Below are 22,394 nucleotides of genomic sequence, written 5' to 3'. Positions count from 1 at the left end.
TGGAATACGGGTTCTCTTTACTTCGGGAATAATCTGGTCTTTCTTTGGTAAACACGGTGCTACATTAGGGTAGTGAGAGAATCAGAGGTGACACAGGGGAGCACTGGCTTGGCTCTCCAAGCAGAGGAACAGAATTTCCTAGCTTTTCATCTCAGCATCTCTACTGCCTTGCATCACTGGGCTTTGATGGTAGAATCCACCCCGTGAGAATAACAGCATATTTGAAACCAAATAAGGAACCCATAAAAAAGTCCTGGAACCCAACTCTGACCATTTTACATTTAAAGCTACTTCGACTGCAGAGGTGCGGCTGTTGACATAGACACAGAGGGACATACAACTTGATATTTTTCAGCAGAGAGATGCACCGACCTCTGTGAGCTGCACACACGCTCTCCGTTGTCTCCCTATGGTTAATCATGCTGACTGTCTGGGGAGCCACAGGGTCTTTGGGTCCCCTACAGACTCTAGACCTGGGAAATTGTATCAATTTAGTTGAAAGATTAACTAGTAAATTAGTTCAAAAATATTATTCAGCCCTAAAAAAGAAGGACATTCTGACACATGCCAGAGTATGGATGAACCTTGAAAGACATTACGCTGAGTGAAATAAGCCAGTCACTAAAGGACAAACACTGTGGGGCTGTCCCGTTGGTGTAGTGGTTAAGTTTATGCACTACACTTCAGTAGCTTGGGGTTCATGGGTTTGGGTCTCGGGTGTGGACCTATACACTGCTCATCAAGCCATGCTATGGCAGTGTCCCATATACAAAATAGAAGAGGACTGGCATAGATGTTAGCTCAGGACCTATCTTCCTCGAGCAAAAAGAGGAGGATTGGAAACAGATGTTAGCTCAGGGCCAATCTTCCTCACCAAAAAAACAAAACAAAACAAAACAAAACAAAGAGGACAACACTGTATGATTCTACTTGTATAAGGTACCTAGAGTAGTTGAATTCATAGAGACAGAAAGTGGAATGGTGGCTGCCAGGGGCTGGGGGAGGAGAATGAGGAGTTAGTGTTTATTGAGGACAGAGTTTCAGTTGGAGGAAGATGAAGAGTTCTGGAGATGGATGGTGGTGAAGGTTGCCCAACAGTGTGGGTGTCCTTCATGCCACTGAACTGTATGCTAAAATGGTAAATTTCATTATGTGTATTTTACCACAATGAAAACAAAATTAATTCTGTATTCACTCCAAAAAAGCTTACTGAGTGACTACACACGTCAAGTTCTATACCGGGGACTGGGAGCTGAAAGATGGCTTAGACACAGTGCCTACCTCAGAGGATGTCATCCAATTTCTATGAAGACATCGTAAATTTTGATGAACTATGTTTCCTTTCTTTTCTCTAAATTTCCCTTTTTCATATGCTTTTGTATCTGGTCTGAGAAATAGCTTAACTCTATGTTGCTATTTAGTAGTAATAACATGAGTGATAAACACTTTGAAATATTAAGTACTCTAACTTTTATTTCCTTCACAATGAACTAAGCTGACTATTGTAAGGGTCATAGATACTCATTAAAGTCCCTCATGTCTAGAACAGGGGTTTGCCAGCTGCTCTTTCTCAGTGGGGGGGATGGGGCAGAGAGGGAGGATGGGCTGGAGGTGGGAGCAGAGGAGGGAGGGAGGAAGAAAGGGAGACAGAGAAGGCACGAAGTGACTTGAATGATGAGTCCAACAGAAAAATCAGTAGGTGATGTCCACTGACTATCAATTAAGGCACAATTAAATCCTCAGGGGTTGGATTTTGATACGCTGGCTGGCAGTTTTGTACGAACTCGCCAAATAGAAACAATAATTCCAGACAATTGTGTCCCTTTTAATGATTCCGACGTATATTTTCAAGTGAGGTGCAAATGAGGATGTTTCTTTGTATGTGGAGACAACGGGGGAAAAATAAAAACCACTGGAAAGACCCAAGTAGGTGGGAAAGGAAGGACCGAAACTGGCCCAAATGCGTCTGGTAGCTTGTTCCTGGAACATGCTGGAAAGGCACCTGGTTATTCACCAACTTACTGTGGGATAGGGGTGGGAGCAGAACACTGTGTACTTTCTGATGATGCCGTTCAGCTTGAGAGGGGGGAGCCAGGACACGAAGACCGTGGAGGCGGAGGCCGCAGCTGCCTTGACTCCCGCGGGAGGACCTGGAACTAGAAGAGGCGAGTGTTTAGTCACAAAAATGCAGCTTCCACACAGTGCTCAGGTCCACTCTGCCCAACACGACCCCCTCTTCCAGTTGGGCCCAGGCTCAACAACCCTATGTTGAAGCCCTAACCCCTAGCATCTCAGAATGTGACCTTATTTGGATACAGAGTCTTGACAGAGGAGAGCAAGTTAAAGTGAGGTCATCAGCGTGGGTCCTAGTCCAACATGGCTGGTGTCCTTACAAAATAAAGGGAAATTTGGATTCAGAGACATGCGTAGAGGGAAGATGATGCGAGGACACAGGGAGAAGATGCTGTCTACAAGCCAAGGAGAGAAGCCTGGGACAGATTCTTTCCTCACAGTCCTCAGAGGGAACCAACTCTGCCCACACCTTGATTTTGGACTTCTGGCCTCCAGAACCGTGAGACAATACATTTCTGTTGCTGAAGCCCCCTCTCTGTGGTACTGTAACAGCAGCCCTAGGAACTGGCAGTCTCTCTCTGACCGGTGGCCTCTGAGCCCCACTAAGCCCTGTCCTTGGGCAGGTCCTTTGAGAGCCCCGTTTTAGCAAGAATCTAAGTCAGTGCAGCCAGAAGCCCCTCAGTGTCTCATCACCCTTGATATCTGATCAAAGTCCTCATTCTCCACCATCCCCAAGGTAATATCTGATCATCCGAGCCTGCCTTCAGCGAGAATCCTGTTAGACGGATTTAGTCAGAACGCCCCTTATCCCTCAGGTTTCCTCTTAGTAATTCTCCATCCAATATCCCCGCCCCTTCCCTTCTACTCCTCGGCTATAAATTCCCACTTTCACTTGTATTCGGTGATGAGCCCACTCTGTCTCCTCTACTGCAAAACCCCATTGCGGCGACCCTACACCTATACCTACACCTTGCGATAGTTGCCCTGAACAAAGTCTGCCTTATCGTTCTTTAATGAGTGTCATGAAGAATTGTTTCTTTAACAGAACTAGAACAATCAGTTCAAGTGCCTGTTTTCCTGGGAGCCTTCCCTACTCATTTCAGTCCCAGCTGATTTCTTGCCTCTGAACAGCGGGAGAATTTAGTTTCTGGGTCATTCTTGTTTCTGCTACCGTGTTTGGCTTTGAACAGGCTGGGGATGTACATCTCGCCTCCTGAGTTAGAGAGGAATGAGGGCGAACTACCTCAGTCATCAGAGATCACTCTTCCTTGCCCAAAACATTTTTTTTCTTTTCTTTGAGGAAGATTAGTCCTGAGCTAACATCTGCTACCAATGCTCTTTGTTTTGCTGAGGAAAATTGGCCCTGAGCTACATCTGTGCCCATCCTCTTCTACTGTATATGTGGATGCCTGCCATGGCATGGCTTGCCAAGCGGTGTGTAGATCCGCACCCGGGATCCGAGCCGGCGAACCCCGGGCCACTGAAACGGAACGTGTGAACTTAACCTCTGTGCCACGGGGCCGGCCCCAAAACACTTTTTAATAGTGACACTTTTGGGTCAGGAGAGGTACAGAAACATTTTGCATGAGTCTGGATTTTTTGTCAAAGATTCACAGTTCGTATAGAGAACAAACTCGCCTCTGTAAACCATCTAAGATGGCAGAGAACGGTGCTAAGGATATTAAGCATAATTTGGGAGAGAGATTGAATGCACATCCCACTCCCCATCCTTTTGTTTCCCAAGTTGAAGAAGGAGGATGGGGTGGGGTGGACAGGACACAGGGAGAAGAGGAAAGAGCATTCATATTGCTACGAGGAAAGCCTCAAGGATCTTGCTTGTTCCTCACTGGTCTAACTGTCCATGTGGAGAGTGGTCCCTGCCTTGATGTAGGTCTTGACATTCAAACTAATATACATCCCTTGTGAGCCCCTGGAGGAATCTCTGAGTCTCTTCCTGCTCCAACAACAACATAATTGCTCAGTAAGTACCTCTGGAGTTGAGTGTGTGTCTCATAATTGTCACCTTGACTCTTCTAGTTCAAAATGACAAAGCCAACAACTCCAGTGAGAGTTAACTTGGGGTGGGACACTGCCACCATTTGAAAATATAAAATCTTGGGATCAGTTTTTGGTGAGTGCTGCTGACAGCAGAAGGTCTAGAAAAGGGAACACACCCAAGTGATGAAGCCTGGATCAGTAAGTCCTTGGGAACAAGGCAATGTTGTCCTGAGGACGGAGGGCATATGTGCTTAGGTTTCCTATAGGTGAGGGCAAGAGCCAAGACATCCACAAATTCATCACCTGACTCGGAGCCTCAAGGGCTCCTTCTGAACACCAAGGATGGAGTGGACATTGACTTAATATTTCCATCCCAGTGAGCGCTCCAGCTTAGCCAGCACTCTCCATTCCTTCTGGAAAGCAACTCCCTGGCCAGCATCTACCGGGCTGAGCACTCCCTCTGGCCAGCTTCTCTCTAGGAGCCAAAGTACTTGGGCAACAACCACTTGAGTGACTGCTTAACCGGAGTCAGTCATGTATGTGTTCCCCCTGTTTGTGACAATCATGCTTGTCATGGAAATGCAATTTAATTAATTATGTCAACCAATGAAATATTAGTGCAAAAGCAAGCTGTTTCTACGACAATTAATGGGACTTCTTTGGAAAAGCTTTCTTAAAGGTAATTTTTTTTTTTAAAAAGAGGTTCAATTAGGTTTGGGGCAAGACAATTGAGAAGAATGGGACACATGGCCAAAATCAAGACAAACACAAAGAAATTTCAAGGAAACAGATTGTTGGCAATTGGCAACTTGCTTTTATGCCATTATCAAGAAACTTAAATGGGAATTGCAGATGATCCATGATGAATGGTTCATGGAATAAAAGATGACCTAGGACTCTAATCTCTTCACCAAAAATTAAAGAAATGAGCCTGGATCATTTGATTAGAGAATAAATCTATATTATATATTTTAAGTTAAAATACAATGTTTCTTGGTCACGGTAAAGTTTATTGAGTCCTTGTTTTAGCTGACTATTTCCGTTAACTTGTCTTGATCGCATCAGTTCAAAGGGCTTTTACTGAACTTACCACCTAAACCCCCACCTGGCTCCCCATACACTGACTTATGATCTATCTGATTCAGCCTTTCCTTACATGGTTATTAGAATTTTGTACGAAAAAATAATAACTATATAGAAACTGAGGAACAAGACATTCTGGCAAAGCTTTCTGGATTGCTGAGCCAACACTTTAAGAGATAGAATTTAAAATTTTAGTTCAGGTTTGGATTATACCACAATGGTTAAAGACATGGGTCCAGCAGCCCCACGCTGGCTTGTCCACCTCTACCACAAAGTTCTTGGTCCTGAGAAAGTTCATTGACTTCTCTGATAAGCCTTAGCTTCCTCATCTGTGAAGTGCGGAGAATGATTATAGCTATTTATGGCTTTACTGGTAGGATTATGAGAGAGAATTCGAGTAAAGAATTTATATGGAATTCTGCGTACAGTGAGCACTAAATAAATTCCAGCTATTGTTGGTAATAACCGTCATCATTTCCTTACATTACACATCACTAAAGGATACTAGCCTTTACTTTGTGACTCAGTGTTGAATAATAAACACCGAACGTTGAGAGTTGCAGAAGACAGAGGTGGAGTAGGACAGTCTGTTCGGGACACGTTTTCTTAAAACCTTTCTAGTCATCAGATTACATTTTGGTAATCTGCTTTTTCTTATGAAGGTATAGGCAAGCCTGGGAATTTTTCACGAATTCCTGGCCAATGTTGAGTGAATTTCTGACTCCAGATTTGATTGTTGAAGTACAGAGCACAGCTCCAGGGGACCATCTCCTCTACATTCTCCCCATTTGCCCAGACCCACCTTCTGAGCTGCAGATGCTCTTATTTCTCACATACATAATAGCCACTGGCATCGCCACTCTGACTCATAGGCACTGTAGACCTACCATGTCCAAAACAGGGCTCACCATCTTCTCTCCCAAGGCTGCCCTCCTCCTGTCCTCCATTTCAGGAAATGGCACAGCCCTCTCCTTGGTTGCAAGAGCCAGAACCAAGAATTCTCTTCCCAGCCCCCTCCTCCTCAGTGAATGTGTAAGGTTGGTGTGACCTCCTCGTGGACATGCCAGGTCAGTGTTTGGGCTCTCCTCCTGAGTTGATGTTGTCCTACAACATTGGACCCCTTTTTAGGTCCTTAGAAGTGGTACACTTCTCCCACCCCAGGCCCTTGACACACGCTGATCTAGGGCTTTGGGTTCTTTTTGTCTGAAATTTTTCCAATCCTCCACCTTTTCCTTGGCAACTCTTACTCATTTCTCAGGTTCTGCTAAATATCACTTCCTTGAGAAAGTCTTCTCTGACCAGTAGCCTAGGTTAGGTCAGGGCTCCCATGTTCTCTCAAGACTCTTCTCCTTCATAGCGCTTGTCACTATCCACTCAGGAGTGATTGATAAGCATCTGTCTCCCACAGCAGCCTACAAGCCCTGCCATGCCCATCCTGTTCTCTGCTGTGTCTCCAGTACCCAGACTAGTATCTGGAACATGCTAGATCCTCAGTACAAGAGAGTGGAAAAATGATTTCATCAACTAAAGTGTGGGAGACAGAATTCTAAGATGGTGCCCAAGATTCTTGACCTGTGACGTAGATACCTGTATAACTTCTTCCCTCAAATATGGGTGGTACTTGTCACTATGGTGGACAGATCACTCCCATGGTCAGATTACAGTATGTGATAAAGGTGAAGAGATTTTGTAGACATAATTAAAGTCCTAATAAGTCCACTTTAAGCAAATCAAAAGGACAATATCCTGGGTGGGCCTGACCTAATCAAATGAGCCCCTTAAAAGAGGGTCTAGAGGTCAGAGATGGAAGAAGTCAGAGAGATCTGAAGTCAGAGACTCTCTCCCATTGGCCATGAAGAAGCAAAGTGCCATGCTGGGAAGGGACCAGATGACGGGGAGAGTGGGTGGCCTCAGAGCTGGGGAGACAGTGTCAGCCCCACAACCGCAAGGAACTGGATCCTGCCAGCAACCAGCGAGCTTGGGAGAGGACCTGATCTCAGAAGAAACCACAGCCCCAGCCAACACCTCGATCTCAGTCGGTGAGACTCCAGCTAACCCGTCCCTGGACCTCTGACCCAAGGGCACAGTGAGATAATAAATCTGAATTGTTTTAAGGTGCTAAGTTTGTGGTAATTTGTTATACATCATAGAAAATGAATTTATACAGTTAAGCCCTCTGATAATGTAACTTAATGTAAAACATCAACGTCAGCGTTCTGAGAAATATTGCCTTGGTTTGAAGGATGACAGAAGTCTAAGTACCCACACGGACACTTCAGTCAGCTTCATTTTTGTCACCATCATTTTTCTGGTTTGGTGATCAGCCAAAGGTAGGTTTGTGTGTGTGTTTGTGTGTCTGTGTGTGTGGTGTGTATATGTGATGTGTGTATGTGTTGGTGGTGTTCAGGTGTGTGGTTTGTGTGGCGCGCGTGCCTCTGTGTGTGGTGTGTGAGAATGTCCACATGCAGTGTGATTGTGCATGTGGTGTGTGTGTGGGGAGGAGGGGTGTGTGGCATATGTGTTCACTGTGTGTGTGAGTGTGTGTGCGTGTGTGCATATGTACATGTGGTCCACCGTGGTAGCCAGATCCGCCTGAGCCCCAAACTCTACAGTGGCATCTCTGAGCCACGAGCAGATGACATGACATTGGATGCACACATCCACAATTGACACTGTTCATGGCCAAACAATGCATGCGAGTCCCTTCTCTCTTCCTATTTGCACAGGACTCATATATTTCCGGCCTTTGCTCTCACCAGAGCAATGGTTTCCAGACACCCTTTAAAGTAGACAAATCCTTTCAGTGAAGTATCATGTGGGAAACCAACAGATAACACAGTACAAGTGGAGTGGCTCTTCTTGAAGCAGAGCAGGGAGCATGGAGCCCCCACTGGGCCTCTCGCTTACCACTGGGCACCTCTGAGGCCCACCCAGGGGCCCTTGGACTTCATAGGAACCTGTATGAGAACCACTGTAGTGGAGGGAGCTTTGAAATCCATATGGTCAAACGCCTTCTAGGGCATCGTGGTCTGTCGTGCTGCTAGCGTACCTGTTCCTGCACAGAGCGTGACATAACACTGCCGTATGCTATGGGACTCTGGAATCCCAAGCAGCACTGATATTGGCTAATTGGTTGGCAGATCCTCCCGTGGAGGATCCTCACGTGTCTTCAGTGTCTACTGAGGGACAGCACTGCTGGTGGTTAGGCTAATAGACACACACACACACACACACACACACACACAGAGTCCATCGCTTTAAGGTATACCGAGGTGTGGTTACACAATCACCTGATGACACACCATCCATGCCTTCAAGAGAATGTATGGCTCAAGATATGGGTGGCCAGAGATGTCCTGGTGTCTGTTTATTTGTCACTCACTCTTAGCTCTACTTTGACATGTTGTGCCAAAGAGATTGTTAATTCCCGGGGGCAGGGAGCAAAGATCACGTTACGCCTCCGGCTAGCCTTCTGCCCACATAAGGCCTTACAGAGTTATGTACATTAGGGAAGCACTCAGTAAATGTTTAAATAGAATATAACCATCTCTATTTACACGTATGGTATGTTTACTTTTGCAGAAAGGATGAGGGCTGAATCTACTTTATGCCTGTAGGACGAAAATACAATTGGAAAATTAATAGATTATGTTATGTTTGTGTTCTTGTTCCCCACGGCTTTGCTCAGATTACAGTCTCAGCAAATAAAACAGTACTAGGGTTTCACAAGTGGTTTAGAATTCAGAATTAGTTGTCTTCTGTTCAAAAACAGAAAGCCAGGTCAGCAAATAATTGTTTGTGTTCTTGCAGCATAATAAAGGTACAAGTTCTCATTGATCCAGCAGTCCTGGGAAGAGACTCTGAAACCTGAGCAATTCTCACCGACCCCCCAGAATACGTCCATGGACCAGAGACAATGTTTATGCATCTGAGAATATGTTTACGGACCCAAGACTATGTCCACGGATCTAAGAATGCATCTATTGGCCCAAGAATCCTCACAGAGGTGGAGAAACTACTTGAGGCACAAAAAAATATTCTCTAAAAAAATATTTCAGTTGCAAATTATACCCTATAGAAGTAAACTTTTTGTCTGTTTTATTTTTCAATTCTGTTCATTTAATCTACTTTTATTTATTTATTATTTTATTCTATTTTTGTCTTTTTTACTAGCAACTGATAAATTTTTCCTTTTTAAGATGATCAGTGACCTCACAATACAATTTAAAACTCCAGCCCCCCTGACCCTGAGAGGTTAAGGGCCCTTGTTGAAGAAATGTGTTAGGCATAGAGGACCGAAGTGAATCTTTGTTGTAAATGTATAAATATTTCTTGTGAGAACATCAACAAACACTGAAACTTCAGCCTGTGCCTAGAATAGTGACTTATTGAAAATTGTTAAATAAATATTAGCAATCATTATTTTACTGGAATTTTATGCACATTTTTACATAATTCAATGGAATTTGGCAGTGTAATCCAAACTTCAAAACTATGAGACCCCACAGTACAAGTATAAACAGAATCTAGATCCTTCTGTGATAATTAGCCTTTGTCCCTTTCAATCAGATACAAAGCGCATTCAGTTCTATAAACGCCTATTTATATTAGGTAATGAGTCTATAAAGGTGGTTGGCACAATTCTTTATCATTTCTAAATTAATAAATGTGGGAGATAAGCTGATCATTATACCAGTTTTTCTCTCCTTCCATCTAACCTCTGCTCTGCTGCTTTGTGAAAATGCTGATGATCTAGCCCAAGGAAACACTGACATTCAGGTCTGCATCAGTCTGTCCCACAGACAGCACAAGTGGAATTCTTCAGCTCCTCTCTGGGGTAAGTGGTGGACCCAAGACAGGACCTTCCACAATCAATCACATCTCCTCATACCGTCAGCACCAGATAGGAAAGCAGAGAACAACTGATTGAAAAATTAGACTTTGGGTCTTAGGGTCAAGTTTTGAGACAGAACTCTATGATTTCTAAAACTGGAGGATTAATTAAAAATTGATCCAAAATTGCCTGTCAATAAGGAGCTGTAGACAACCTTTCCTTCTTATTGGATTTCTGTACATTCTTCTGAAAAATGCAGGTGTCAAAATTTATGTCACTGATCAATTTGCTGTTTAAGTAATAATTCCAGTGACATTTGTGTTATTGCTTAGCAATGCAAAAGAATGTTCCACCCCCACTCTGAAGGAGTGGAGATCAAATAATCAAATGTCTAGTGTCAAGAAACTTCCCACTTTGTGTCAAGCTAGGTGTTTGCACACATCACTTGACTTTTTATATCTTAATTCTGGTGCAGTCTGATCATTCTGTCAATTTTGTAGGTGAGTTCAGTTTAGAGGAGGTTAGATAAGGTGCCCAAAGTTCCAAGGGCAGCAGGTGACAGAGCCAGCATCGAGACAAGGCTCTTTGTCTATTACATTTTTAAAAATTAAATTATGGCCATCTTCCCTCAGGACATAGCTTTGTAGATCTCTCTGTTAACGTGTGACTTCCTAACGGCGCTGCATTTTGACCTTAGATTTCCCTAAATAACTCAATTTCTTTGAACAGAATTGGCTGACACCTGCACATGCCTGGGAAGAATCAGAATGTTCTAGAATGACTAATGCTAAGAGGATGAATCGGTGTGCAGGCCCTGTGATGCAAGAGGGGCTAGAGAGACAGTGAAAATAACCTGTGAAGGTGGATGGACTGGATCGCTTCGGGGAGCAGGGCCTGGTTTGCTGAGGTGAGAGCAAAGAGTGAGGTGGAAGATGGCATGTGATGAATGTCAGGGAAATGTAGTTAGCGAATAGAAAGGCTGAAGAGAAAAGTCTATTAGGCCTCTGAGCATGAGTTTCTAGCTTTGCTTCCGCAGGACAGATATGGGGTGGAACCACAGAATGTTTGATATTCTGTGTAGTGAAGGAGTTTGCATAGACATCAAACCTGCAATACGTGAGAGGTCACGAGCAATGGCTCACAGCTTTCCCACTCCCACCCTGCCCAGCTTCCTGGGAAACAGAGCCCTGGCAAGAAGAATAAACTACGAAGCCAAAATCAGCACAGAACTTGGGTATTCTGGTGTCTCATCTCAGCCCCATCTCTGGTAGAATTCTATGCTCTGATTTGCAGGGTTCTACAGGGGTACCAATTTGACCTCAGTTGTTTCTTCCTTTGTTAAGGTGGAGACTGCTTTTTCTACTATTGCTGTAATATTTGTTAGAACTTACACTGTTCTTCAAACAGGTTTGGATATGGCCCCTCAGAGTTTCCCTTAAAACAAGACAAAAAATTATTTGCCATGTAGTTTTCGTAGGTTTGGGAAATAGTCACATAACCAGGTCCAAATTGCATGGAACGGCAAGAATTAATGGTCCGAACCAAAATGCTCCATGAATTAAAATTTTACTAAAACATAATGAATTCTTCCAAGAAATTAAAAAAAATTAACATGATGCTGTCAATTTAAGGGCTTATTCTAAAGAGATTCTAAAGCTGGCACAGAACAATATGACGCAGACTGTTACATAATTGTCAAGTGGAAGGATGGAAACAATCAAAGCTTACACTAATAGCTAAAGAGTCACTAAAATCTTTCTAACAGGATACAAAAACAGGCAAGTATTGCAGCTCTGGGATACAAGGCATTTTTGTTTAAAATAACACTTGGCCAAAAAACCAAAAAAAAAAAAAAAGAAAGAAGAAAAATTATAGGGGAAGAGAGAGTCAATGGATAAATCAAACATAGGTGACAGGGAGTTGACGGTCTGAATTGCACTGGGATATTTTGGGAGGGCAGCAAAAGGTTTGCAAAGAGCAAAGTCAAGGCTGACAAATTAATGGCAAGCTCCCTGACCGGCCTTCCCAACAATAACTTCAGCCCGGGAACGCTGCCACTTGGCAGCCTCACGTGTCCCATGTGTTTCAGACAGGAACTGAGCGTGCCATCCACACCCGCCCCATTTCTCACCATCCTCTTTGGTCCTGGTAAAGATCTGCTCACTTCTGACGCCATCTCCGGCACGGGTGAAGGCCAACACCTGGATGCTGTAGTTGGTATATTTCTCCAGCCCGTCCAGCTCCAGGGAAGGCTGCGTGGTGGTGACATTTTTAATCTCGCCCAGCTCTGGAGGACAAGAAAACACAATCTGGTTACTGTGGCCGTGGGTGTGCGCCTTCCCCTGCACTGTTGCTTGCTGGCCAGCACGGGCCACGCGTATCTGTCTGTCGCACCCTGAAATTACTCAAGGGGGCTGTGCGCAACCTTCGTGTGACACTGACAGTACACGGAGAGTTGGACAAGATCATTCACACCAAACTGCCACAGGACACCAGGCGGAACATGGTCTGAAAAATCAGAGCAATTCACTCCAAGTTAAAAGTTATAAAGCCACCGCCAGCACGGGGGCTGCCACTCCGGCAGAGTCCTCCAGCAGTGGCTGATCAAGCACGTCCCTCGTGCCTGGACCGCAGGAAGCTTAGGACCACAGATCGCTCACTCTGTAGACATATTGCTAACTGATGAACAAGAAGCTTCTGTAAGTCGGGTTTTGTTTTTTTTGTTCAAAAATCCCCTCTACTTTAACATACATGCATTTTTAAGTATCTAACTTCTGAAATGTTTGAGCTGAGATGAGGTGGCTTAGCGAACTCCTCCTTCACCTGGCGTGAACTCTCCTAGCATCCTTGCTGAAGTGACACGCTGACGTGTCAGAAACTTGGCGTTGGCTAAAAAAGCGTCGTGTTCTGGAGTGGGATCAGCTAATAATATTCAAAGATGGAACGTTATGCTCACCCGTCTTAGGCATATTCTACATGGCAATTTGAGAAAACTTATAAGGACGTGTTGAAAACTTATAAGGACGTGTTGAATACCTCCACGGATGTTCTGGATTTTGAAAGAAGCTACCTACAGAGGCACCAGAGCAGGAGAGAGAGGACTGAAGAACTGCTCACTGCTAGGGCAAGTGGCCCTTTGGGGAATGTTTGGTACCAGCTGCGTGCCCTGAGTGCCCGGTCACTAAGAGAACTGGGTGGGAGGCGGAGGTCCAGGAGCGATTCCTCCTCGGGTGGCTGGCCATAGTGAAGGCCACCTTTGCACTCATTTAGAAAGCAATAGGGCTGCTTGTCAGCTTCTCCTGCTGTCTCTGGCATTAGTAAAGATACCTGACATGCCGGGCACGCTTACTTAGGTGCCAGCACTGTTCTGGGTGCACGTTAACTCTTTTAACCAGCACAGCAATCCTGTTATTTCCAACATCCATTCATTTTATAGGCTAGGAAACTGAGGCAGAGAGGGGGTCAATATCTTGCCCAAGGTCATGGAGCCTAGCCTAGTGGCCGAGAGCATGGGCTGTGGAGCCACAGTCCGTGGCCTCATGTCCACAGGCCACGTTCTCAGCCACTCCGCTGTGGTTACTCTGTGGAGCTGTCATGTTGGCCAGATTACGTGGACTCTCTGCCAGCTTGGTTTCCTCTCCCTGCTCTCTGTCTTTCTTTTCTCTTATTCTTCTAGCATATTGAACAGACATTCAGAGATTAATGGTCACCTATTTTGTGATTATGATCACTGTGGAATATCTTTTTTTTATTTCTACTTTTGTCACCAAAAGGATCAGGGTTGAACTGGATATAAGAGAAAAGTTAAATTTAAAATAATGCATGGGGTGGCCAAGCCTTGCCACACACGTGCCAGGGTGCCTGTGTGTGGTGAGGGTTGTGAGAAGAGTAGGGAAGCGGACACATGAAGGACGTTGGGTCACAGACACAGCCCCAGACCCGAACATGAGCCAAGGCCTGTCACCACCTTGAGCAGACTAGGGGCGAGTTCTGGGGGCAGGATGCTCTGCTGGGGGGAGAAAGCAGACAAGAAGGACAGCCCCCAAAGAAGCTTTAGGCCTGGTGTCTTCCGGGGAGGCCAGCAGGCTGCAGACTTTTAGGGGATATAATTTGGAAAGCTCCATAGATGGTTCATGGAAAATGAGAGCAATGTTTGCTCATACTTGTGGCCATCATGCATTCAAAGTCAGCAATTGTTAGCCCCAGATGGGGTAGAAATTCTCCCCTCTGAAGGAAGGGCCCGCCCAAGGTGACCATCAGGTATCTTTCCGTTATACTATTCATTTATAGTTTTCATTTTCCAGAACATAACTAATATATGTCAATTGGGTTAGGATAAAAACCTCAAATGCTAATGGAAAAAGTTTAAGATCTCAACAAGATCTTTTCAGATTTAGGAACTTCTACATTGTGCCAAAGATTTCACACACACACACACACACACACACACACACACACACACAATCAGGGAAAAATGCAACTAATGGGAGGGGTTACACAGGGGCTGTGTGCCGGAGGCTGGCGATGAGACCTTGACTAAATCATTTGACCTCCTGGGGCCTCTGCGTGTTTCTATCTTTAAGAAGGACCCAGGGGTCTCTGTCTCACAGAGAAAGTAATATCAGGATGTGGAGAAAGTTGTGCTGATCCTGCAGAGCTGTTGCTGAATAAGACACAGTGAGAAGGAACAGAGCGGTTAGGAGAGAAGGGCAAAGTGGATCGCCCTGAGCTTTCTAAAGAAAGCAACAGTTACGACAAAAGAGTTACATCTGCTCATGAATTACTCTACCTATTACAATTAATATTTGGATGTTGACTCACATTGGGGTTCATATTGTCTTGAGGAACTAATTTATCACGAACCATGAATACGATTGCAGTCAAAACCCCCCTTCAAAATGAACTCCCAGAGATTTCTAACACTACCTGAGCGCCGGAATGGACTTTCCACACGAGCCCCTCGGCCCTCTGGTGGACGGTGTTTTCCTGACCGGCAGAGACTTGATGATTAGCAGATATGGGGGAAACCGGAATGAGAATGACGAACAAAGCCAAAGGCAGAACAGCACGCCTCATTTGGCATTTAGTTTAGCACTTGTTCTTTTTTTATGGCTTAAACATGGATTTCTCTCTCTTACCTTTCACAGCTCCGAAAGGGTTATTTTTTTTTTTAAATATGGAAGCTAAATAATAGTGTTCAGTTGAAGTTATGTGTAAAATAATATGAAATAAATACATAAAATAAATTCAGAAATCATACTATTTCTAACACAAAATTTTTTTAAAAGACTTTATATTTTAAAATAAAATAGTTTAATGTCTTTATTACCCCCTCCCTCGTTCTCAAAGGGTTTTAAGGAAGAAACCAAAATAGGGGTGGAAATAACTCCTCTGAAGCCCCCAAATGTCCCCTCCCACCGCAGCAAACACCCTGGTTGGTGCCCGGTGTTTCTCTGCTTCAGAATCCAACACTTTTGTCTTGAAGAAAGCAGAGATGAAAAGTGGCTCAGATTCAGATGGAAATGGTGACTTTTCCTAGTGCGCCATTTTCCCAGCAATCCCAGATGAACTGCTTCTGTCAGGTCTTAAAAATCAATCAACTTACTGATTACGATAAAATACTCAGAAATTTCACCGACCTGTATATTTAACCTGCCTTATTAAAGATATTAACCAGTTTCATTTTATTTGATTATGTTCACAATAACAAAATGCTTTGTTATACTTATTTTTGAAAGTATTTGGGGCAATTGCTAACCACAGTGATAGCAACAATCTCTGTCTCTCCCACCCGCTGTGTGCGTGTGTGCGCGCATGCGTGTGTATGTGTATATGAGATGTTTTCTCAAGGGTTAGCAGGTGTAGTTCTTTTCATAGTCACTGTATGTTCTAAGTCTGTGGGAAGCTCGGGGTCACAACCTGAAGAGTTTGTGAAAAAGCGTCCAGTAATTCCACAAAATTACCCGCTAATTCATAAATGTCATCTCTCACGGGTAGGGAAAGAGTTTGTGTTTCTGAGGGTTTCTTCCTATTATCTTTTGGAAACTAAGCACAGAACTTCTGCAGAAGACATTAAGCACCTCATTTTGATCTTAATGCAGTGAGTAAAAGTATCCTTAGAAACTATATGCATTTCCAAGTATTCTTTATTTAAAGAATTTTACTTTTTTTTTTTGAGGAAGATTAGCCCCGAGCTAAAATCTGCCTCCAATCCTCCTCCTTTTGCTGAGGAAGACTGGCCCTGAACTAACATCTGTGCCCATCTTCCTCCACTTTATATATGGGACGCCTGCCACAGCCTGGATTGCTGAGCAGTGCCATGTCCGCACCCAGGATCTGAACCGGCGGACCCCGGGCCGCCAAAGAGGAATGTGCGCACTTAACCGCTGACCCACGGGGCTGGCCCAATTTTATATTTTTGAATATTCATATTTTTAAACCTTTGAAAGTGTAACATTCACTGAACCAGGTCAACCACATCATCCATCGTCGAACTAAGGTGCTAACAGGCAATATCAGCAAATATGAGTAATCTGTGAAAATATGGACAAAGAGCCACCACTAGATTCTGGAAATATTTCCAACAAGAACAAAAAAAGAACAATTTTAGTGTAACACCGCCTTTAGGTGAATACGTCAGGGTGCTTAGTTTCATCTTATTCAAGATGAGGATTAGAAACCAGGACAAGTATATGCAATAATATTCTATGGTATTGTGTCAGTGAAATAGATAATTGTGCAAATTTTCATTGATCTACACTTTACATCTATGGAATTTTTAAAAGTTTTTTTTGGAGGGGAGAGGGTGGAATTGTGAAAGAATCATCTACATAAATGTGTCCCTCTACGTGGTTGGCTGTACATTATTGGGCTTATGGTTCTGTATTCATTAGACTCTCCCTTGCTCACTAGTCTAGAACATCCAACAGGGCAGACACTGCATCCTCCGTGTCCAGCATGAGCCTAGCACAGAGCTGATGCTCAGTTAACAGGTCTGCTGGGAGATGGAGCAGGCGAATCTTTACAGAATGCCTCCCACTGCCGGCTGCTGTGGAGGTGCTACACTCAACATCAAGAGGAATTGAGTCTGATCTTCAGCCTTGAGAAGCAAGCCTGGTTACAGACATAAATAGCTAAGGCTCAAACAGTGCTATTTATTTAGCAAGGTAAGCTTATTTTGCAGTGTGTCTTCTTTCCTTTATTCTGGCACCAACAGTGGTACCCCTGCAGCCTCTGAGGCCCTGTGTGCTTTGTTTACCTGGATGGGGCAGCGACCTGCATGGCAGAGCAGACGCAGGTGGTCCTGAGCAGGGTGGGATCTGCTCTGGGAGCCGTGGCTGCATTTGCCCAAACTCAGAGGTGAGTGTGCACCAGGAGACCACAGTCAGTCAGAGAGGCTGAGAGAAGCCCTAAACCAGAGGGGAGATGCCGCCCAGGGGCAGGGAGAGCAGGAGGAGGCTGGAGAATGGAGAGCAGGGGAGGACGCACTGCGGGCGCCCAGGTCTTGTGAACAGACCTACGGAGGCCTTTTCTGTCGAGGGCAGTGGCGCAGGTGTGCACCTGTCATGCTCACAGAGTGGGGCGTAGCCTGGCCCAGCACCCACCATCGGAAAGCAAAGACACTGACATGTATTCTCCCCAAGAAACTTCTGGCCCCAGTCTTACTGCCACCTGGACAGGTACTCTCTCATTCAAAGCTTAGGCCAAACACAAGGGAAATTTTTGTCCTAAAAGTTGAAAGAAAAAAACAAACACAAAGAGACAAGAAGAAGAAGGAAGGAAGAGAAGCAGGAGGAGAAAAAGAGAGAGGGGAAGGAGGCAAAAATGGACAGTTTGGGATTAAAAGGCTTCTCTTGGGGTAATAATATTCCTGTCACGATGTTCTAGCATTCTCCCTTCTAGTCCAACTACAGGAATTTAAGAAGTTTCCCTGCCGAGTTCTATTTAGGAATAGGAAGAGGTCAAGGTTTTAGGATACGCATCACGTAGAACTTTCTAGATAGAGATCAAGGTTTTGGTGCTGTCTGCAGAGGCTTGACATAGATACTCATAATTAGGAAAACACATTTGTGCCTAGATTTCCCAAGTGCCATCCCCCTCCTACGCTTCAAATTGCTTTTGGAAGGTGTGTGATGTTTTAAACAGCTGTATATACCTGTTAAAATGTCAGATGAGAGATAAGAACAGAATGATGTGGGGAAAAGAGGAAAGTGTCCTTTGATAAGGAGGTGCGTGCCATATCCTGAATCCCGTGTGTGTGGGGTATCTGCAAATTCCATCCTACTTTAATCCTCTTACCTCCGTCCATGAGGTTGGCCCAGTAAATGACTCTGAACCCCTGCAGAATTCCATTCAAGGCTTCCTTGGAAAGTGTGGACCAGGATATTGAGATGCTTTCTGGTGATGTTGCTATGGCTTGGACATTTTCCGGGGGATAACTGGGCACTGGAAACAAATAATTAGAATCTGTGATAACCGTGGGTGGTTTTATTAGCAAAGCAATACTGCGTAAGCAACATTAGTTTCATATTTCAACGTGCAAGCAAAAGAAAAAAATGCACTCCATGCCCAAAATTAAGGAAAAAAATGAGTACCATTTCCCTATGCAAATATCATGATAATTCAGTAAAATATCGTGTTCATGCACGTGTCCCAACGTGCTTCCACAGTCTCTCTTTCCAGCTTCACTGCTGCACTTTTAAGGAGACTGTTCTGGGCTTAAAGAGTTGAGGACACTTCTGCTGTTATGGCATGAGTAAAGGACCATTGCTTGACTGGTCTATTTTCCCATTATTCTTGTAAGTTACATTTTTCTCCATATAGTAATTCCCTTGGTATTTACTAATACCTAGCTTATAAATTGGAGGCCTAGCTGCTTAAAAAGAGCTAAAAAGCAGACATGTAATTGTAATTTATTCACTGCCCCCTCCCCATCTGCCTCCCTGCCAAAACTATAACATTCTGTCAGAGGAAAGAGAGAAAATGGACTAAGACGCTGGTTAGAAGAAGATCTGAAATATTTTTCACATTGAGTTTATGCAAACCTTAAACGTTGTGGCTGGGAGAGGGGACAAAATATTGACTGAATCACATACATCAATGAAAAATGAGCTTCGAAGTGAAAACCACAAGTGGCATATGTAACCACTCTTGCAAAGACTATGAAGATGGGATGAAAATCCCGGTCTTCAGGGTTCTAGTTATCTAAGACTTCTCTTCCTGTAAAAATGGTCAGAAATTATACATACAAGTCACTGCGAGCCTCCTCAAACCTCCGATCAAGTGGTTAATTGCACAAAGGTGATTGCAAAGCAAGCTTGCTGCCTTAAGACCTAGGCTTATTGCTGCAATGACTCCCGTATATTGTCTTGCACCCAGCAGACTGTGCCTCTGCACACCAGGGGTCTCTGTCTTTTCAAGCTCTATTGGAAATGGGAGCTTTTAGGTCATTTTCACTACGACGTAACAGAAGGGGAAATTAATTCCTCATGGCCACTAGGGGGCACTCGGTCACTGTGAGATTTGCTCTGGAAGTCTGCTCATTCCCGTTCCCTGGTCTCAGAATGCTTGAAAATAGAAAGCAACCTTAAAAAAAAGAAAGAAAGAAAGAAAGAAAGACAAAAAGAAAAAAAAATTCCTCCTTAACATTGATTTGAGAGAAATTCTTAGAAAATCAATTTCTACTTTCTGGGCAGACTTCTGCAGTCGTAGGAAGAGCCTTCGCTTCCCTCAGGAAAAGCCCCATTCTTGTGCTGGAAATGAATGGGAAAGATGCTGCAAAGGGAGTGGATTTCGGCTTTGTAATTGGGATCTGTCAAGGGCGGGGGGGCATCAAAGCAGTCCACGAGTTAATCAGGGCCAGTGTCCCCACCAGCCACCCCAGGCCCCAAGGGCCCAGCGCCTCTGGCCTTTGTTACTACAAGGCCAGCAGGGTGCCCCACTGCGGGGAACCCAAGAGGCCACCAGAACGAACCAGTGAGGAAGGAAAGGCGCCAGCCCGGGGCCCCAGAACCTACCATCCTCGAGGGTGGTGGTGATGATTTCCTGAGAAGAAGGTCCCGTCCCGGCCCGGTTGCAGGCCTGCACCACCAGGCCGTACTGGGTGAACTTATTTAGGTTGTCCAGCGTGTAAATCTCACTGTCCCCAGTGGTGTCAATACTGATAATGTTGAATTGGAAGTTGCCCCCAGTGCTGTACTCCCGGTAACCTATTTGGTAGCCACGGATCATCCCATTTTGCAAATGTTTCTTGGGAGCCTAAACAGGAGAGAAAAAAAATACACTAAAGAATACTTGAGGTATGAAACCCGCACCCACCCACTTCTTACGGAAACAAAAATAAAGTCGAATCATCAGAGTAATAGTAATAATGGCATAGTAGCGATTACGTTCATAGTTGAAACTCATATATGGAGCTTGCCCTTGGCCAGGGCTCTTCCTTTACCTGTATTAATGTACACAGCCCTCACTGCAACCCTCCGAGGTGGCACTACAGATGGTGCCACAAATGACCCTCCTTTGACACAGCAGATCACACAAACATAAGGGACAGAAGGGGAACCCCTGCCACCCTGCCGACCTCTCCAACTGGTGGCAAAGGTCCAGAAGATGGATTGTGTACACCAGCCCCACACAGCACCACTGATCTTCATGTATTCCAGCAAAATCGATTGAGCTCGCTACGCTGTGCCAGACTGTTCTAGGTACGGGGGAACAGAATTTAATTCAAAATAGACCCTGCCCCCGTGAAGCTTACATTCTAATGGAATATTCCAGAATAAAGGTGTTTCCAGGTTGAAAGCTGGATATGGAGGGGAGACCACTGCTGACAGGAAGGCAAACCTCTCTCATTAAGGCCTGAGTTGTTTTGGAGTCATTTTACCGTGATTTAAACCGGGGAGGCTGCATCTAGAGTTAGCTTCCCTCTGCTAATGATAGAGACTGCCAAACCCACGGCAGAACAATCTTGGCTGACATGTTGGACTTTTTAAAGAAACCAGACACTTTTCAAGTATAAGAACAACACCAAAGTGATGTCGGTAAAGTAATAAAGTTTTTTTAGACTTTCAAGCAGTCAACAGTTACGTGTGTGTGCAAGGGTGCATGCATATTTGCATTACGTCTATGTTTGCATGTGTGAATGCGTATGTATGTGTGTGTGTGCACGTGCGTATTTCAGTACAAACCATAGATTTAGATCTCTCAGGGCTCTGAAAAGTCTTCTCTGCTCTGAAAATGCTGACAATCCAGCTGGAGAAAGAGAATAAACACTTGGGAAACTATAGAGAAATCTGTGTGGAAGCGTATGCTACTGCACGGTGAAGGCCAGTAGGCAACCAGAAAGTGGCAAAATGGAGAGCGTTCTGAAGCAGTCAGAAGAGGCCAGTCCCTGGTGGGCTTGGAGCACTGGCCTGGGCTGTGGAAAGGGCGCTGAGGGTGTGGAGGCGGAGCCTGCAGAAAGGGGCAAGGAGAGACTGAGCCGGCTGCAATGGAGCAGAGGGTGCTTGACGCACAGCAGTGAGAAGTGGCAGCGAGAACAGACAGGGTGGAGCTGCCTCCTGGGGGTAGTCATTGATCGCCTGCAAAATGTGAAGGAGAAGGGTCCACACAAGGAGAAGCCAGAAGAAAGAGCGAGCAGACAGCAGCATTAATGAATCTGGCAGATATTTCTGGATTGCCTAATTTGCCAACCTCCCGGTGGGATTACATGCCCCGGGTCTTTAGGTATTAGTCTGAGCTATACAAGAGCAGCAAAAACACATTTCTTTTTTAAAGTAAGTTCCTTCATTTACGGTTTTCTTGGCTTCCAGTTGCTTTTCTCAACAACCAGTGTGATTTCATGCATTTAAAACATGGTGCTGATAGACATAAACGAAACACTCATGGAAACCGTGACTTCCGTAGTCAGGTTGGCACAGTGGACCCTGACATAAGAGCTCAGATCTTTCTCATGTCAGGCAGATATCTATGCACGCCTGTTTTTGCATTGACGAACTATGACTTTTCACTTTGCTTTAAAATTGAATCTAAAGATTTTAGATGTTGATAATTCGATTACATGTAATTTGTTTGACCACAACCACTGAATTGCATTTGTATCAACAAAATTAATTCCCCTGAAAAAGTCAAGTATAAGTCAAACAAAGCAAAGATATTTCTCTTATTTCACAGTTTTTTTAATGTTAAATACAGTGATCCAAATATTATATATTTTTTCTTTTTTTTGCTGAAGAAGATTAGCCTTAAGCTAAAATCTGTTGCCAATCTTCCTCTTCTTTTAGCTTGAGGAGGGTTAACCCTGAGCTAACATCTGTGCCAATCCTCCTCCACTCTACATGTGGGTTGCTGCCACAGCATGGCTGATGAGCAGTGTAGGTCCATGCCCAGGATCTGAACCTGCGAAGCT

At 44.5% G+C, this 22,394-nt stretch overlaps 1 protein-coding gene across 1 annotated transcript in view; it reads right to left on the bottom strand.

The window, feature by feature from the left end:
* LOC124234382 (Down syndrome cell adhesion molecule-like) overlaps nucleotides 1–22,394 on the bottom strand; it is a 684,040-nt gene that overhangs the window by 80,221 nt on the left and 581,425 nt on the right. Inside the window, exons 18-21 of the mRNA XM_046651745.1 lie at nucleotides 20,005–20,245; nucleotides 18,287–18,433; nucleotides 12,120–12,275; nucleotides 2,023–2,156 (exon numbers count right to left, since the gene is read on the bottom strand). Coding sequence (XP_046507701.1) covers nucleotides 2,023–2,156; nucleotides 12,120–12,275; nucleotides 18,287–18,433; nucleotides 20,005–20,245 — 678 coding nt within the window. The remainder of the gene's footprint in view (nucleotides 1–2,022; nucleotides 2,157–12,119; nucleotides 12,276–18,286; nucleotides 18,434–20,004; nucleotides 20,246–22,394) is intronic.

The sequence above is a fragment of the Equus quagga genome, unplaced genomic scaffold (genome assembly GCF_021613505.1).
Source record: "Equus quagga isolate Etosha38 unplaced genomic scaffold, UCLA_HA_Equagga_1.0 73442_RagTag, whole genome shotgun sequence".
In the NCBI taxonomy this organism is placed as follows: Eukaryota; Metazoa; Chordata; class Mammalia; order Perissodactyla; family Equidae; genus Equus; species Equus quagga.
The sequence above is the reverse complement of the archived record's forward strand: the minus strand, read 5'-3'. Positions and strand labels throughout refer to the sequence as shown.